This window comes from Passer domesticus, chromosome 2, assembly GCF_036417665.1.
Source record: "Passer domesticus isolate bPasDom1 chromosome 2, bPasDom1.hap1, whole genome shotgun sequence".
Classification (NCBI taxonomy): Eukaryota; Metazoa; Chordata; class Aves; order Passeriformes; family Passeridae; genus Passer; species Passer domesticus.
The window spans coordinates 127085445-127104781 of NC_087475.1; the positions used below are offsets into that span (position 1 = coordinate 127085445).

General features: G+C 49.6%; 2 protein-coding genes across 11 annotated transcripts in view; one reads left to right on the forward strand and one right to left on the reverse strand.

Annotated features, from left to right (window-relative positions):
• The window catches only part of LOC135295108 (protein let-653-like), a 183198-nt gene that overhangs the window by 120268 nt on the left and 43593 nt on the right, over positions 1-19337 (reverse strand). The window lies entirely within an intron of this gene.
• GRIK1 (glutamate ionotropic receptor kainate type subunit 1) overlaps positions 1-19337 on the forward strand; it is a 102333-nt gene that overhangs the window by 77881 nt on the left and 5115 nt on the right. For 2 of the 4 annotated variants that reach the window (XM_064411188.1, XM_064411190.1), the window contains 5 exons: positions 2987-3105; positions 7431-7648; positions 11997-12222; positions 16324-16574; positions 18559-18724. In XM_064411188.1, the coding sequence (XP_064267258.1) occupies positions 2987-3105; positions 7431-7648; positions 11997-12222; positions 16324-16574; positions 18559-18708 (964 nt within the window). In that variant the 3' untranslated portion in view covers positions 18709-18724. The remainder of the gene's footprint in view (positions 1-2986; positions 3106-7430; positions 7649-11996; positions 12223-16323; positions 16575-18558; positions 18725-19337) is intronic. The other 2 variants (XM_064411187.1, XM_064411189.1) reach the window with 1 other exon arrangement.

Genomic DNA, 19337 nt, shown 5'->3' on the forward strand with positions numbered 1-19337 from the left:
AAAACCTTTCTGCAAGTATTTTCTCATCAACACTGCTTTTCTGTATTGCACTGAGGTTTTGCTCTCTTTAAGGGCTGTTCCAAATGAAATATGGGATGCATCAGGAGGCACCGCCCCAGCAGACATGTGCTGAAAAGCAGTTTGTTACTTGCGTGTAGGCATTTCCCTTTTCCCCTCATGGTGCACACAGTTCACAGGTGAAAGACCCAAAAGCTGAACCTAGTTTTGCTGGAGGTCCAACCGCAGAGGTCTCCTCCTCCTGAAATGGTTCTGAACATTAGAGGAGGAGAGGTCATGGGTTACCCTCCCAGGGGTGCCCTGAGGTGAGGGAGGAGTTTATCCCTCCCCAGCAGCTGTGGGGCTGTGTGCAGTTACTCACCACTTCCCACAGGCTCCTGCAGTGCCTCACTGCCCCATAAATAATAACTCCACTGTACACAACCCATGATCTCAGTCATGACTAATCTGAAATCTGCTCCTCTCTGGCACGTTGACTTTTCTGCACTTGTGTGCCAAGACTGAAAGCACCCCCCAGCCCTCTCCACCTCAGAACAGTGGAAGGGCACACAAATGCTTTCTTTGAGCTGATGCCTGAAAGCAGTGCCTAGTTAGATTCAGCTGCATGGACTGAAGAAGTGAAATTGTGCTCATGTTAATTTAAATTTATACATTTTAAGCTAAGCTGCTCTTGAAACCCACATTGAGACCTGTCCATGTCTCCAAATACACCAAGATTTCTGTAAGATTTGCAAAGTGTTTCAGCAAATATTGGTTGCTTTTAGTAACCCCAGAAACCATCCACTTCTTAGCACTGTCACAGTAAATTACATGGCTACCCACATTTTGACAGCAGTTCCTGGAAAACAAATACTTGGGAATAATTTGCACAGACTGGTATAATCCTCCTGTCATTTCTTTCAACTTTTCAGCAGCTGAATAATTTCTCATTTGTCTCTGAGCCTTACGTAGCCCTGTCATTGTTACATTAATTTTTAAACTCAAACACTGAAGTTTTTATTGCTGTGAAGGGTTGCAGTCTGGCAAAGCTCTGTTCCAAGTGCACTGCCAGTGGATGAACAAGGTGCTTTCTGCCAAAATTTCCCTTTCTGCTAATGCCATCTCAGCTGTGCTGTTACATCAGTGGAGGTAGAGCCAAGTAGCTGAGTCAATAATGTCACACAGACCCTGTGGGAAAAGGTGCTTGGGTGACCTTGAGCATGCCACCTTTATCAGAAACCTCAGCACAGCTGCTGCTGAAGAGGGAGAAAACCATGGGGGAAAGGGCCAGGAAAGCAGAAGGCTGAGGAGTGAATTCTGCTGAACTGTAAACCAGAGCTCAGCTCAGCAATAGAAACACAAGAAGAAAATCAGCTTTTGATTTGAGGTGTAAAAGAGATGTACACCTACTAACACATTAAATTATGTACCAGGGCTAGAAAAACCTTCCCAGTCTGGAAGACAAGGCTTTGCTGCCAGAAATTCATGGCTCTTTTGCTCTGTATGTGATGGAGACATTTTTCCAACTCACTGAATGTGGTGGTTTTCTGAAACCCTGCAAAATTCCAGCCTTGGGCTTCCCAGGCAGGTCAGGCAGAGGGATTTATTCTTCTTCCTGCCCTGTGTGAACACTGTGGTGGGAACTCTTCACTCCTAGAAACCTGTTGGAAACCTACTGGTCCTAGCTGGGAGTCTCTTGTGAAGGATGTGTTTCCCTCTGTGTGCATGCACTGAGTCTGGTCACTCCCCAACACCTGCTTCCATGATTACAGCAGAAATCTGAAACATCTAACTTGGGAATTGCTTTTCTTTTGATGGGTGCATGCAGAACTGTTGTAACTTGAACCTGAAAACTTTGTCTTTTGTCATGATTTTTTATACTCTTGTTCTGGGTATTGTGCAGCTGGTGGCATCCTAAGCTACATCCTCTCCCAATTAACGGGTTCATTATTACCAGACTTCATTACTTCAGCCAAGCAAGGCACTCCGCTCTCAACCGTGCATAAATTCAATGCTTAATTATATTGTTGCAACAGTAATTAGAATGTGTTGGGTGAGGTTGTCAATTAAAGCTGCATCCACCTGTTCCATGGGAAGCCACGTGGCACTGGGGAGCCCGAGGGGGCACCCTGGGCAGGAGCAGTCCTTGGGTGCTCCTGCTGGGTGTGAGCTTAGCCCAGAGCTCCTCCAGGGATCCCTGTGCAGCTCCCTCCCCGCAGTGCCCATCCCGTGTCCTGAGGCTTGGGGAGCTGCCTCCCAAAGCTGGGGAGAGCAGGGTGCTCTGAATACCAGCCTGTGGGGCTGGTCCTGCATGGGCACCTGCTCCAGAGGGGGACTCCATGGTCCTGGAGGGTCCCTGCCAGCTCAGAGCACCCCGTGATTCTGGGAATGCTGGGCAGCTCCTGCTGCAGGGAGAGCACGTCCAGCACGCACTGACAGTGAGTGGTGCTGCCCTGACAGGGCTGCTGCTCCTTCCTTATTCCCAAAGTGCACCCCAGGAGCAGCCCCGTGGCTCCCAGCCGTGCCCTGTGCGTGGGGCAGGGAGCCGTGGGGCTGTGGCAGGAGGAGGAGAGCAGCAGCAGCCCCGTGCCAGGCCCAGCAGCGTGCCACCCATCGCTCCACAGCTGATGCACGGCTGACACGGGTCAGTGCTGATGTCTGGGAACACCCTTCATGCCAAGCTCTCCTTTGGCACGGGTCAGTGCTGATGTCTGAGAACACTCTTCATGCCAAGTTCTCCTTTAGCACGGGTCAGTGCTGATGTCTGGGAACACCCTTCGTGCCAAGTTCTCCTTTGGCACCGGTCAGTGCCAATGTCTGGGGATGCCCTTCATGCCAAGCTCTCCTTTGGCACGGGTCAGCCCTCGTGCCAGGCTCTCCTGTGCCCGTGCCCGTTCCCTGCGTGGTGCCGTGCCGGGCGCGCTGCTCAGCAGGTTTGCTGTGTGTCCTCTGCTCGATGTTTACAGACTGTTTCTGTTGACTGCCACAGGTTTACACCATACGAGTGGTATAACCCCCACCCGTGCAACCCAGACTCAGATGTGGTGGAAAACAATTTTACTTTACTAAATAGTTTCTGGTTTGGAGTTGGAGCTCTCATGCAGCAAGGTACACCGGTTACACTTCGTTCTCGCACACGTCCCACAGTCTGCTCAAGGGCTTCTGTGCTGGTAAACTCCACCCTCTGTAAACGCAGCATGTACTGTAAAACCTGATCTCACACGTGCAGAGTAGCGCAGGGGAGGGAGGCCAGGTGCCACTGGGGAGCTGTGCAGCCCAGGCCAGGAGGAAGGAGGGCGAGCAGCTGAGAGAAAGGGGAGCACGCAGGGCCACACGGGAGGGAGTTCTGCAGCTGAAATGGAATTCGATTGCAAGAGGGATATGAAGTGCCTCGTGCTGAAGTTGAGTTGATCAGTATTAGAGGTTTGACAACAGAAAAATGTTGGGCTCCATCCCAACACAAACAGCCTTAGCTGCCCTAGAAGAGCTGTTCCAGCTGCCAAACAAGGAAAGATGCTCTTTCTCCAAAAGGGCTGTTGAGTTGGTAGGCATTTGTCAAACGTTGTTTAAAACCAACACCAAACCCTGGTTTTCTATGGCTTTTCTGCAGGTATGAGTCCCATCCTTCTGTAAATGCATCCAACCCTAGAAGCCTTAACTTAACCCAGTTATGAGTCCCTGTTACTGATGATTTTGGAAAGAGCTCACATTTTATTCAGATGCCAAGGAGGGGCAGTGATGCTTACTCCACGTGGGAAGTCAAATAGATCTATGTACTAAACACATTTGTTTATGGCATTTATGTTCCAAGGTTTCCAATTAAATCACTTTTCACCAAAACTGGGGTCCACTGAAAAGAGAGAAAATGTTTTCTGACAAACATTTCAAGTTGAATCAAAGCTGAACAAAAAAGACCCCACCCCACAACAACCAAAAAGGCAAAGCCCAGCAGTACTTTTGTATTAAATTCCTAAACATTTAAGTGAGGAATGTAAAACCATCTCTGCATTCATACAGGTACAGTTTATTCTTTCCTCTTTAACAGACATGAGTTAATAAAATTTAAAAATAAAGAGGATTTTTTCCTAGATGTGGTAGAGAATAAAGTTTGTATTGACCTAAGATGCACTTGCTTTTAGTGGTGCATTATTGTACTGAGAGGATACAGAGCTTCCCAACAGAAGTTGCTTTGAAGGAGGTTGGATGAAAGAAGAGCATTTCTGCTTTGTTTTGGAGGTTTTTTGTTTTGTTTTCCTTCCAATTTGTCAGTAAAACACAGGCTGAGGTTTTACAGTATCAGGCAGGTGTGTGTATTACCTGTGGTTGCCCTGTGTGTGAAAGTGCCCCAGGATTTTGTGTTTCCTGTCCTGCCTTTTTTGGAGTTTACCATCATCCACAGCAAACTGTGGGATGCAGTGTCTGCTCGTTACCACTACCTTGGGTACATGACAGTCAGCCCCAACCAGACTCTGCTTGTCTTTTAAGGAGATTCAAAACAAAAAAAAAAGAAAGAGAGAAAAAGAAAGGCAAAAGAAAACATTTGTAAGGCAACACAAATGTTTCCATGTGCAAACTTGTGGTGTGATTGTCTGTGCCTCATGGTCACGTGAAGAGTTTGGACATGATGGGAGCGGTGGTGGAAGTCTGGGTCTAGCGTTGCACTCCTCCTCCTTGGCAGCAGCTGCTCGTTATGCTTGACTGGAAGCCACTTGTGATTAAATTTTAAAATGTGATGATCAGACTTTCTCTTTTCTACAGAGCGTGAGCAAAGTCTGGATCAGGATTGGCTGTCATGTCTGCCATAAAAAGGCACTAGAGAGACTTCAGCAAGTATTGTCTCTGCCCCCGAGTCTTGCTGGCAACATTTTGATTTAGATGCTGCTTCCCCTGTTTTTCCCTGGAAGTCTCAGATGTGTTTGCATCCTCCGAAAGCATCCAAACAGGGCACATTTCATCCAATCCATCCAGGGAGCTGTCACTGTCAGAAAGGAGAGCTGTCCCTCAGAGCTCAGCTCAGCCAGGAACGGGGCAGGCAGGAGCAGAGAGTGCCCAGGTGGAGCAGGGTGGGGATGGAGCAGATCCAGGCTGATCCCACAGCCTGCACAGCAGGAAGGGGGGATTCTGCCCTGAGCCCAGGTGAGAGCCCAGCTGCAGAGCTGCCCCAGCCCTGGGGACACAGCAGCAGCACCTGGAGCTGCTGCAGAGAGCCCAGAGGAGGCCCCGGAGCTGCTCCAGGGCTGGAGCCAGGCTGGGAGAGCTGGGGGAGCTCCCCTGGAGAGGAGAAGGCTCCAGGGAGAGCTCAGAGCCTGAAGGGGCTCCAGGAGAGCTGGAGAGGGACTGGGAATGGAGGGACAGGACACAGGGAATGGACTCAGACTGAGAGAGCAGGTTTGATTTGGTATTAGGAAAGAATTTTTCCCTGTGAGGGGGGTGAGGCCCTGGCACAGGGTGCCCAGAGCAGCTGTGGCTGCCCCTGGATCCCTGGCAGTGCCCAAGGCCAGGCTGGACAGGACTTGGGACAGCCTGGGACAATGGAAGGTGTCCCTACCATGGCAGGGGTGGCACTGGGTGATCCTCAAGGTCCCTTCCAACCCAGGCCACTCTATTATTCCATGAAAAAACAGTGCTTTTTTGCTGGAACCGAGGCACTTGGAAAGGTGAACACTGGAATAACCATGGGGAAAAGGAGATGCTGCCCCACTCAGCTCAGCCAGGAGCAGGGTTTGCTCTCACCTCACCACAGCAGTCACTCAGAGCAGGACTACCAGTGGGAACTGAGCGTGTTCTTTCCCACAAACCATGTTTTGCTGCAGGAAATCACAGGAGGTTTGGCTTCTCACCCCACAAGTGCAGCACACAGGGATTTTCCATCCTCTCCTGAGCAGTGCTGGTACATTCCATGTGTGTGGCACAGCATCAGGGGCCAAGTGCAGGAATTCTATTTGTATGGCTGCCTGAGTTTAAAAACAAGAATCCCTTCAGGATGACCTGAATGAGCACAGCTTTTGCTGTTCAACCCCAGCTTAGAAATAGAGGGCAACAAGGAAATATTTCATTGTATTGAAAACAAAATCTCATCAGGAAAGCAAGAAAGTACAGCAGAAGCCTAACCACAAACCCAGGCAGAGCTACAGCTCTGGAAACAACTCCATTTGGCCTGGAAAATTTCAAGTGAGAGTTTTTGCCTTCAGCCTGCTCTCGCTGTTTGGCAGTTCTGTCAACACACTCCAACCCTTGGGCTAAGCTTAGCTCTGACCTTTAAGAGACACAGCTCTGTGTTTACAAATACAGCTCCAATCTGTTTGCTGGTTGGTGGGGAAGGTTTTACCCTTTCGGTCTCTGCCCCAAAAGTCACATTCAGAGTTTTTGCAAAGTCTGAAAATGTTCTCTGCAATGTTGAAATTTCTTGCACAACTCGCTGAATAGCTGAGGAGACATAATATGTCAACATGTTTTTCCAGTAATAGAAAAACGTTTGTCAAATCAAAAGCTTTAGCCCTGAGCACTCTGTTCACAGGCTCTTAAGTATTTTCTTATGTCCATCCCTCATCAGCAAAATAATGATGCAAAAAATTACTCAGGCGGCTACCTAAGAGCTTTGCTGAACCAGATCCTCAAATCCCACATTATGCACAGAATTCAGTGGGAATGGCCCCCCAGTAAAAGAGCAGAAAATTTGCCTCAGAATGCTTGGAAACACGAGTATCTCTGTGGCTGAAATAGGGTTATCTGAGCTGCCTGCAAACCATTGCAGTGCAGGTAACATGTGCTGCTCTGTGGGGATTTATGGCAATGGCAGAGAGCTGCTCAAAGCTGCTCAGAACAATGAGTGTTAAATACACTGTCCAGACTTTGCATCGCCCTGAGGATCCAAGGGATGTGTCCATGGACTCTCTGGTTTTCAAATGGGAAGCACACGTTGCTAGTGAGAGGTTTTGTGGGGGCTGAGCTGAGGTTCAGTGGAGGTGGCTGGAGCTGCCCTGATCTCCCTGTTGGTGCTGAGATGTGTCAATAGGATGCAGGGGGCAGGCTCCTCCTGTGAGGTATTTCTGTCAGGCAGCTGAGAGCAGAAAAGCGCTTGCTAAAGAGCTCTGGTTACAAAATTGATTGCAGTGTACGGGCAAAAGGGACTCCAGAAGCAGACAGAAATACCAGAGTAGCTTGCTGGGGATGTACAAGATTAATATCACAAGGCTGGTTAGCTCAGAGAGGTAAGGGGCTTAGACCCAAGGATAATTCCATTTGTCATGTATCATGGCACACATCCCCTTCCCAGTGTGTTACCATTATAAATGTCAGCTGTGCATCTGTGAGATTATTGTTGAAATCATTTTATCACGCTACAGCTCATAAAAGCATTCTGTGCCTAAAACCAGGCTGTGGTATCACGAAAGCCTCATTTTAATATGATTGTTTTGATGGTGTTGTAACAGGATCAGAGCTGATGCCCAAAGCTCTTTCCACCAGAATAGTTGGAGGAATATGGTGGTTTTTCACCTTAATCATAATCTCATCCTATACTGCCAACCTGGCTGCCTTCCTGACCGTGGAGAGGATGGAATCTCCCATCGACTCGGCAGATGACCTGGCCAAGCAAACCAAGATAGAGTACGGGGCTGTCAGGGACGGATCCACCATGACCTTCTTCAAGGTAAGGCAGCCCCGGGCAGCCGCGGGGCCGGAGCCGCTCCGGCGGGGCCGGGAGGCGGAGCCGCAGCATCCCCAGGGATCGCAGGGCTGGGGAAATGCACCGTTCACACAAAACCAGGGCCGCAGCAGCCCCAGGGATTGCAGGGCTAAGGAAATGCACCGTTCACACAAAACCAGGGCCGCAGCAGCCCCAGGGATTAGAGAAGATAAATACACCAGGTACCCACAGCCGGAGCCACAGCATCCCGAGCGATCGGAGGGAATACATAATTCACCCACAGCCACAACATCCTGAGGGACTGGAAGAGAAGGTATATACACCAGGTACCCCAGCCTAGTGAGCCTTTCAGCACCAGGAATGTAAAAGCCAGCAGGTTTCCCCCAGGACATGTGGAAAAGCAGCCTGGCAGTGAAGTGCAGTGAGGGGTAAACCCATCTGCCTCTGATGGGAGCCAGGACAAGGACATGGGGATATTCTCCTCCAGCTGGGATGCTATTTCCTCCAAACCACTTCACTAAAAAGCAGCTGGAACAGTCTGCTTCCCCTTCTGAAAGCCACATTTGCACCATGGTAATTCCACAGGAAAATGCAAGTTTGTTTGTCCCTTTTTTTAATGCTCCATGGTCATATTACCGGATTATCAATACAGGGGCCACACACACACACTTGAACACATCTGCAAGTGAAGAGTTTTCTGCAGCTAACTGTTTGGTAGACAACTGTGATAATTATGTCTTTTTCCTTTTTCTTAATGATTAGTATTAATTACATACAAAATGGATAATTTCATAAAATGTCAGTGTAAAAGCCAACAAGCTATAAATACAGGATACGTGCACAGAAATCCTGTGACAGTCAGAATTCCGTAGCAGCTCCCTCAGCAGGGTGAGCAGGGCAGTCAGGCTCGGGGTGAGCCCGGATCAGGCTTTTCCCTGTGGCATCTGAGGATGGCGTTCATGGAGTCACACACACAGGGCCTCGGGAGGGGAGGAGACTCTGGGGGGAGCAGTGGGCCAGAACAACATCTGTGACAAGAGATCTCGCCCTCTCTGGGGACATCCCAAAAAGGCAAAAATCCACAATTCCTGTGCCACCTGCTCCAGGTGACCCTGCCTTGGCAGGGGGGTTGGGCTGGGTGATCTCCAGAGGGCCCTTCCAACCCCAACCATCCTGGGATTCTGGGATTCTGTGTAGTCTGTCCCTGCTGGTGCTGCCAAGGATGAACTGCCCCTGTCAAGGCTCTCCTGTGGCTGAACAGAGATGTTTTCTTGCTGAAAGAAAAACACCAACTACAGCATTTTGCTATAGTGAGCTCCTGAAATGATGAGCTGACATTTCCACTGAGATGGAAACCCTCCTGGAGATATTCCAGTGAGGCAAGCTCTGGATTCTCCTCTGGCTCTTTCATGCCCAAAGAAGCTCACTGCCATTGATATTCTGAAGTCAAATTCAGCTTCAAAGACAAAACTTCAAATCCTGTTGCATCCCTGCATTTTTAGAGGAAATAGTTCCTGGAGCTCTACATGAGAAGCTCAGAACAAATTTCCCAGAGCTGTTTTTAGTTTTACACTGATTTCTTTTTGCACCATTAATCCTGCAGGCAGAAACATGTAGGCTAAAAAGCATGTGAGCTTCTAAAAGAAAACCTCCAGTCAAGATGGTTAAATATTTATGCACTACATGTGCTAGCTTACTTGTGCCTGAAATGCATGTGCACAGGGGAAGGACAGTACAGAAACTGGGGATGGATTCCCTGGCAGAGGGATGGTGACTCAGTGAAAATGCATGAAAAATGCAGTGTATCACACTTGTAAATACTGTGGAGTTTTTTTAAATTATGGAAGCATGTCCAGATCCTCACAAGATTAGGAGTTCTTTGTCCCGCCCAAAACTTGAAATAAAAAATCCTGGAGTAGCTCTCTGTACAAAACCAGCTACTTCAGTCTGCAGAGGAAGGCTCTGACTCTGCCTTCCTCAGCCTGTGAAATGCTGTATGTGTTAGCTCCTTGAGCCAAACGAGCACACACAGCCCAGGGAAGGGCCTGGGAGCTGGGAGAAGGCAGCAGCAGGGAATTCAGGCAGCAGTTACTCCACTCCGCTCTCCTCCCAGGGTACAGCACAGTTCCAGCGCCTCTGCCGCGACATTCCAGCTGTGCCGCCTTCCGGGGAGCTGTCCAGTCCCGGGAGTGCTGAAGTGCTGGGAACAGGGAGAGGGAAAGGAGGGATCGCTGCGGCAGCAGCAAAAACGCCCAGAGGAGTGAGGCGCAGGCTGGGTGCCCTGGGAAGGGTCATTGCCTCGAGTGCTTTCTCTGCTGCAAGATGGGATTTGTCACATCAAATAGTGCTAAGGCCCAGGAATGCCCAGGGGAACAGATTGTTTTCAGACCCACATTTTTCAAAGCAAAGCACGACGTGCTGGTCATTCCTCGCTGTGGAGGGGACAGGAACAAGGGAGTGACATGCAGGACACGAGGGGCACAGCCCAGATCCCTCTGGTTTGCAGGACTGTATGGGATACACATGGAAAAAAACATTTCTGGAGACATCAGGCACAGGGAAACACCAAGCAGACTCTGAAGAGTTTTGATTTAGGACTTTGTGCTCAAAGCAGCAGCAGGAAGCCCCTGGAGATGGGATTACACAGTGTAACTGCTGGATGGGATGGAGGTCAGGAAGCACATTAGAAAAGCAAGGTACTCCCACTGCTTTTCCAAAGCTCCATTTGCATTTCTCCAAGCTGACATCACTGGTAGTTAGTGGTGTCTACAAGGCCCATGCTAACAGCTGTGATTGCCCACTGGTTTGGAATGCCTAGCACCAGTGTCCCTGCTGCTACAGTTTTCCCAGAAAAGAAATTATTCTGAAGATGAAATATTTTTCAAGGAAGTCACTTTTCTGCAGTGACTTTTAGCCAGACAGTGGGGGGAATGAAAACAAAAGCAATTGGCAATATTTGTGGGGGGGAAATAGAGTTCTGACCTTGAAAGGAACCTCAGAATTGGCCTTTTCCCAGATCTGGCCAGAGCAGATGAAAATACCCCAAAACCAGGACCTAGGCAGCTCAGGACAGTGAAGCCTTGTAGGAGGGCAAGCCAGCAGCACCCCAGGCAGCAGTGCCCATCTGTGGGAATGGCCAAATCTGGGAGAAGTCTAGCTGAAGGCAAGATGTTTCCCATCCACAAGCAGTGACACACATTTATTTCTCCAGACTGCTGTCCTGCTCTGTTTCCAGCGTGTCCATAAATCTTCCACTGCTTTCTTGCCCCTCCATCATAACAGGTCCTGTGTTGCAGCTTGTGCCAACTCCTGACTTCTAAAGTGCAGATGTGTTTCCACTGAAATTAATGAAAATTCAAGACCCAAAATTTGGCACAAGATCCATCCTGAGGGAAAAAAATGGGAGCTGGCAAGTTGAGAAGCCAAGATCTTTCTTACAAACTCTTCTGAATAAAGAATACATTCTTCCACTAAATTCACTGTCAGACTCAGTCTAGTGCATAAACAGAGCATCAATTTCAAAAATATTCCCAACTGAGCTATAAAAATGGTAACTACTTGTGGAAAGCCACTTAACCACCTTCAGAGTTTAGTGGTATCCTGTGGCTCACCAAACTGAGGTGGAATGCAGGTGACATTCACAGGTACTGAATTTATAGATAAGGCATATTAACATTTAAAGCGCAAAGAACCAGAAAATCAACTTCTCACAGGAATCCCTCCGAAGCTGGTGTTTAAAACTGAGCCTGGAATCAGCTGAGATGGCTGTAAACCAGAGACAGGGCTTGAGGGGCTGAGGAGACACTGCCCTTAACCCCTGTGGCAAAAGGATCACGTCCTCAAGTCTGATTGCAAAGGGAAGCACGAAGCAGGAGTTGGTTTGGTCTGTTTCTCAAAGTTTATCCCTAAAGCATGTGACTTCAGGCGAGTGACATGAACTGACAGGGGCAGAGGAATGCTTTGTTCATCACCAGGCTCTTGGAGCAGTGGGAGCAGTGCCCTGACAGGTGGGAGTGGAGTGTATCGGGACAGCAGTGTCCCAGGGCACCAGTGCCCACCTGCACTGGGTCAGCTGCCTGCATGCTGCAATCCATGGAGCAGCAAGGGCCCAGAGAACTCCAGAGCACTTCACAGCCAGGCCAGTAATTACATTTTTGGCACTGCAAAGAAAGTGGGAAACGACAAGAGATTCCTCCCCAGTAAGAGGGGAGTGCTGCTGGAAGGAAACCCTGCCACCAGTTCCCTGTCACTGCAGACATGGTACCACCGCTGAGGCTGGCAAGGCTGAGGAACATGTGGCAAGGGCAGTTGGGGTGCAGGAGTGACTCTGTGCCTGCTCTTCCCCCGGCAGAAATCCAAAATCTCGACGTACGAGAAGATGTGGGCGTTCATGAGCAGCAGGCAGCAGACGGCGCTGGTGAAGAACAACGACGAGGGCATCCAGCGCGTGCTCACCACCGACTACGCCCTGCTCATGGAGTCCACCAGCATCGAGTACGTCACCCAGAGGAACTGCAACCTCACCCAGATCGGGGGGCTCATCGACTCCAAGGGCTACGGCGTGGGCACCCCCATTGGTAAGAGGCTGCGGAGCACAGCACTGTCCCCTGAGGCAAACCATTCACTCCTGGCACCTCAGAAACAGGGCAAGGGAGAATGGATTCACACTGACAAAACCACGGCTAGATGGGATACGGGGAAGGAATTCCTCCCTGGGAGGGATTATCTGTGGCTGCCCCATCCCTGGCAGTGTCCAAGGCCAGGTTGGATGGGGCTTGGAGCAGCCTGGGACAGTGGAAGGTGTCCCTGCACAGCTGGCAGGAAGGGCTTTAATGTCCCTTCCCACCCAAACCATTCTGGGATTCTGTATGTGCCCCAAAGAAAACTGCTTACTCAAACCCTGCATCTCCCCGATGCAGAACCTTGCAGTTGGTCCTCACTGTTCTTCAGTGTTGCTCTGACGCCATGAAATAAATCGGAAATTCATCCCCTTTAATGCAGAGCTTTAAGACTCCCAATTACTCTGAAATCTCTGGCAGACCTTTTCTAGCATGTCCAGTACCCTTGCTAAGATCTTTAATTGTAGAGCATTAAAAATTGTGCCATATTTTTGTGCTGTGCATTTGTGCAGAGTTGGCACTGGGGAGCCAGGTTTTGTCCTGTGTTCATAGAATTATGGAGCCACGGAAGGGTTTGGCCTGGAAGGAATCTCAAAGCCCATCCAGTGCCACCCCTGCCATGGCAGGGACACCTCCCACTATCCCAGGTTGCTCCAGCCTGTCCAGCTGGGGCTTGGTTCATCCATTGCTTGACAGAGCAGATATAAATAAGGGAGAAACCCCTCTGCACTTGGAGCTGTCACTCTTTGTGGTGCTGAGCCCCGCAGACAGATTGTCACAGACATGACATCCCAAGTATATTTTTCCACTGGCTGTGTGAGAACAGCCTTGGCACCCTGAGAAAAGTGATACAAAAGCTAAAATCCCCAAGAATGACAAACTCATGGCAAGAGTTTCCTCGCGGTTATAAAACTGCCACACTTTAAACCAAGAACAATGAAGGAATAATTGGAACAGATGGCAACCCTCAGAGACAGTGCAGCCATTGGAAATGCAGCTGTGAAATATATTTATAAGATGTTTCTTGTATGAGAAGTGCACCTCTATTTTTTTGTTAAGAAAAACCTGCAAAATTCAGGGGAATAGATATCCCCAAGCACTGTGGAATAATCCAGCATCATTAAGCATCTCATAAACAACTGATTTCATAAACAAGATAAACCTGTCATTATTCAGAGGGACCCCCAAGGCTCTGTTTTTTCTCTCAGAGCATTTAAGAGTAATGACTACATAGGCTGTATGAAAAAAAAAAAAAACAAACAAAAAATTAAAAGGGTTGTCTGTGACCCTTAACACCAGATCTTCAGCAATGCTTAACTGGCCTGCAGGGGAATCTAAAACCACAGGGCCCATGACTCCAGAATTTCCAGTGAGGGAGCTGGACAGAACCTTATGGCTCCCAAAGAAGCAGGGAGGAGAATTCTTGAATCCAGGAATAGTATTGTTTTATCAGAACATCTTCTGCAAGTAAAATACAGCAGTTGTAGGCAACAGGAGGAATTTCTCCATGGAAAGTGTAGGCAGGCCTTGGCAGGGGCTGCCCAGGGAGGTTTGGAGTCCCCATCCCTGGAGGTGTCAGAAAGGCCTGGGCGTGGCACTCAGTGCCCTGGGCTGGGGACAAGGTGGGCACTGGGCACAGGCTGGACTCTGCTCTCAGCTCTTTTCCACCCTCAGTGATTCTGGGATTCTGTGATGTGTCAGGGCAGGTTTAACTCCAGGATCAGTGGCAGGCTGATGCAGGTAATTCTAACTCTAAAGCTCTTCCCAGTTCCTGGGGAGACTGCTAAGACAGTAGATAAATGTATTTCTTGGCCTAAGAGGTTTGTTTATAGCTCAGAGGCCATAAGTAATGTGCTGAATATTTAAAGAGGTGTGGAGATGGATTTGTGGGTGGTGGTAGAGCTCACCAATAAACCATCACCAGTGCAGCTCTCCAGGCACTCTTGACAAACTCTAAAAGCCAATGCAGAAATCTGGAGGTGCCTGTTACCCTCCAGATGAATTATGATAATGCTGATGGCAACATAAACACCACAGGAAAGAATTAACAACCCCACAAATTCTGTGCTGTGACTCTGGCTGCTGCACTTTACCTCCCAGCTGTGTCCTTCCAGACAGGGGAAATGGATGAGTCCTGGAGCCTTACACATTGCAGGGGACAAGGCACAAACAATTCTGCTCTGTCTTCTGTGAGGCACTGCTGTTTTCAGGGGTAATCATTCACTCCTCAGTGCAAAGCCAGTTTTTGGAGGTGTTTCTGGCCTGTTTTCTGTGCTGTTATTTTTGGGTCTTTAACAGCCAGCACACAAATCATGCATTCTTACAGCAGGCACGTTTTGCTCTCAGGGCTGGCTGCCTCCAGCAGTGCTGCTCTCTGGCTGCCCAGATGGATTTGGGGCAGTCTGACACATGTCTCCTGGCAGCTGTGGTCACAGCATGGCCCAGTGCTGGCAGTGCTCTCCCAGCAGCAGCTGAGTGGTGGCACAACCAATGAGGAGCTGCAATGTTCCTCACACTGCTCTCCTCAGACAGGGCTGGGGATGCAGGAAATGAGGAGCAGCAAGGGGGACGTGGATCCCCGGGACGAGTGTCTTAACAATGTCCTGCACAGCAAAATAAGGAGCAAAACTGAAGCTGTGAGGCCAAATTCCCAAGGCTATTTCGGTGCATAAGGACTGAGAAGGAGTGCCTCAGTGAGATTTTTCTGAAGTGCCACGTGATCCCTGCAGTTCTGGCACACATTCTGCCTTAAAGCTTGGTTTGCCTTGATGGAGTTCAGTTTGCAACACTTTTAATGTGCAGCAAAATGAGACTTTGGTGAAATAACAGTTGAAGAAAATCTGAGACTCACAGAAGGGCCTGGACTGGGAGGGACTGGATTGAAGCCCAGCCCTGCCATGGGCAGGAACTCCTTCCCATAGCCCAGGTGGCTCCAAACCCCATCCAGCCTGGCTTTGGACACTGCCAGGGATCCAGGGAGAGCCACAGCTGCTCTGGGCACCCTGTGCCAGGGCCTCACCACCCTCACAGTGAAAAACTTCTTTCCAATATCCCACCTAATCCTGCCCTCTGGCAGTGGGAAGCCATTCCCCAGTGTCTTGTCCTTCCATGTCTTATTAATGTGCTGCTAAAGGAGGGGAAAGAAATAGCTGCAGGGCTTTCAGCTCTACATTTCAGCCCAGACCCCTAATGTTTCCAGCTGTAGGGAGTCCAGCATGGCAGGATTTGGGAGCACACATGTGCCTTTGGAGCCAAACAGCATCTCACAGAATCACAGAACCATTCTTGCACCAGAATCATCCCCCGTCCTTGCCATCACAAAATCCTGGTCCCACAAAGTTTCTCACCAACACAGGCTGCAGGATTTTGGAAGATGGAGAGGCTGGGCAGAGTGTATGAGAGCAAATCTAAGCACAATGAGCCACCCAGTGTGACCCCTCTCCTCGCCAGACACTGCCAGGCCCATAAAGCTGCAGAGCCTGCACACACCTCATTTAGCAAATGGTGGCCTGCAAACCAAAAGCATGGAATTGTTGCTATTTTCAGCTGGCAGGGCCACTATTGTTGCAAATCACAATATAAAGGACTTGTCCACACGGTGCTCTTACAAGGTGTAGGTAGCTGAGGTGGAGCTGTGGGTGTAAATGAGAAGAGAATGTGTCTGAGTGACTGTGGGCTCCTCTGAGGCAGCCCTCATTTACAGGCAGCAGGGAAAACCAACAGATGCTGAAGTCAATAGAAGGGATGCAAAGCGGAAATTCTCAACGAGTGCTCACAGCAATATTCAAATATGATGTGGAGGAATGCCTTCACAAGAAACCCACTGCCAAGGCTTAAATAAACCTCACTGGGAGACCCTGCAATTATCATGAATTCTCAAATAACTGCAGCAGGGGAGCCTTCTGCTTGCCAGTCCCCAGGGCAGACACCAACAGAGATTCCCCTTCCCACCTCCAGCCTTTCCAGCTGGAATAATCCCCCCTGTGACAAGGCAGCCTTCTGCCTCAGATGGTGGCACTGCTCCCTGCAGCACTGCCAGGCCTCGCTGTCCCCCTGCAGGGTCCCCGTACAGGGACAAGATCACCATCGCCATCCTGCAGCTGCAGGAGGAGGGCAAGCTGCACATGATGAAGGAGAAGTGGTGGCGAGGCAACGGCTGCCCCGAGGAGGACAGCAAGGAAGCCAGCGCCCTGGGCGTGGAGAACATCGGCGGCATCTTCATCGTGCTGGCGGCGGGGCTGGTGCTCTCCGTGTTCGTGGCCATCGGCGAGTTCATCTACAAGTCGCGCAAGAACAGCGACATCGAGCAGGTGAGGGACGCGCCCTGCCCCTGCCGGGCTGAGCCCCGGGCGCCGCCGGGCTCTGCAGCGCACGCCTCCGCCATGGAGTGCACATTGCTGAGCTCTCACCAGGCAGCCCTGGCTCTAGTGACAAATAATTCATTAATAACGACAGGGAGGTGCCTCGCCCACGGTCCAATTAGTGCTGCTTAGCAGGGCAGTGCAGAACAAGGGCAATTAATTTCTCAAACAGTTTCTGCTTGAACTTCAGGACTTCCAGCATAAATTACACTGGAAAGGAATAAAGCACAACTGGGCTGTTGGGTTTTTTATACGGCATTATCACAAGCCACTTGAGTAACACGGGAAAGCACATCCAAATCCCAAGAGTCATTTTCCTCTTGCTCTAGAAAGCATCTTTTTTCAGAGCCAGGGGTTTACAAGTGCTGAAGGATGCACTTCAAAGCAGGGAGATCTGCTGAGAGGTGATGGATGCCACTGTAAAGTAAGATCGTGGAGCCAAAGAAGTTCTGGTAATGGCTCCGCTGAAGTGTAATGAGCAATTTAAAAGGGCAGAGCAGAACAAAGGAAATGCCGTGTGTAAATCACACCCTGAGCGTTAGAGCATTTTGTGAGTAGGGATCATCCTTAAAACCGAGTGTAAACACCCCTTTAGAGAGCCACCGGCCCTGTGGAAGAGGCAGGGCTGAGCAGGAACGTGGAGAGTTCTAAGCTGTCAGCCAGCCCCTCCTGCCCCGGGGCAGTTTGTCGTGGCTCTGTCCTGGGCTCTCTGTGGCCCTGTTTGGCTCCTCTCTCCAGCAGGGCTTTCCCGAGGGACAAGGGGACCTCACCCTGCAGGACCAGGGCCTGACCCTGAACCCCCAAAGGTTCCCATTTCCTCACTCCAGGCTCCCAGACATGAGGCTCCCACCTCGAGGCGGGTTAAGTTCTCTTTGCGGTTTGAGGTGGGAAAGGAGCTTTTCCATGAGGGATTTCCCCTCCCCATCCAAAGTGTTATCCTAGAAGTGTGGTGACATAAATGCCAGGAGTGGCTGTTGAGGCAAAGACCCTCCCCGAGGGCAGCAGGGACGAGAGGGAGGAGAAAGGAACATTTTGAACTCGATCTAGGAGGTGCAGTTTGCATCCAAAGCTGTGTCACTGTCTGCAAAAATAGATGCAGCTCAGGGAGCAACCCCAGGATATGCCAATCAAAGGGTCCCTGGTTTGGGGTAAGGCAGAGATAAAGGATTAATGTATTTGCACATATTGCAGCTTTCTAGTTAGTACTTTAGCCCGTTTTAGCACAAAATGCATAAAAAATGTATTGGTATCTTTGTTTTGTTCCTGTCTCGGGAGATCGTTTATTCAAATACGTTTTGGAGAACAGTTGCAGCTAATTACAATATTTAGTATAATTAAAATGTTTAGTTTAAATGCTAACATGGTGCAGAATATCCTGGAAATTTTGCAGGAGTCTGTGCAAGGCAATGCCTCCCTGAAGCCAGGACTAAAGCAGACTTTAGTCTGCTTGGCTTTAGTCTTAGATTTAAGCCAGGGGTTTTAATTTACTGAGCAATAAGTGGGGTGAATAACAGAATTCGCGGTTGCACTCACGTGTGCACAACCCCATTTCTGCACCTGCACTGCTGCTGCTCAGCACGGTGTTGCCTAATAATTAGAATCATCAAGTGAGTTAATGCGGCACATCCTGCCTCTTTTCCAGAAGGGATTTCACCAGAGCACAATACCAGCGATTCCAGTGTTTCTGTCTGGTTTCTCTGGGATTGTTTTCTCTTTTCCCTGGTGAGATAAGCGGCTTAGATGGGAAACGCTGTGCAGGGTGTGTTATCACTAAGCTAATCCAAAGCATTGTTGAATACAATCCCTGACTTTTCTGTTGCCATAAGTTGAGTCTCTTTTGATTTAAATGGCTTTTGAATCATTCTCATGCTTGTTTTCAGTTTTGCTTCGTTCATTTATTTACTTTCTCCATTTCTCTTCTTTTGCATGCAAGGCCTTTTGTTTCTTTTACGGACTGCAGTGTAAGCAACCCCACCCGTCCAACTCCACCTCTGGCACCACCTTATCCACGGAGTTAGACTGTGGCAAGTTAATCCGGGAGGAGCGAGGGATCCGAGCGCAGCCCTCGATCCACACGGTGTAGTCAGGAGAGGAGCAAGGTGTGTCCGGGAGGGCATCGCGCCCAGGCGGGGCTCAGCCCTGCCAAGGGTTAACGCGGGGGTGAGCTGATCTAGAGTGAATCGCCAAAGCCCTAAACCCGGGCAGATTCAGTGCGTGTCACAGGAAATCAGTACACCCCCAGCAGGGAGCTCAGCAGAGCGTGCTAGCCTTTCAGAATTATCACAGCCTCTCAGGTGCAATTGTCACCCTGTCATTTCCCGGGGTAATTCACCTGCTTCAGGTAAGAAAAATGATTTCCCTCCTTTTCATCTCCTCCCCAAGCCGAGCTGAACAGTGAAAGCAGGGAGGAACATCCAGCTCGGTCTCTGCTGCAAGTGGGCCGGCAGCTCCGAATTCGGGAACCTCCCAAACACCCTGCAGGGCTCCATTACCTTCCTGAACCCCTGTCACAAGCTGCCAGGAATGGTGAGCTGGCATCTCCTATTCCCTGTGTCAATATTTAATGAATTTTAATTCCTCCATTTAAAATGCATTACTCAAAGCCTGCAAGTAACTATCATAGCACAAAATCAGACCCATCAGTTAAATTTTATGCCGTGTAACCATTAAGGACATGTTCAACAGGAGCACCCTCAGGCAACGCCCACGCAG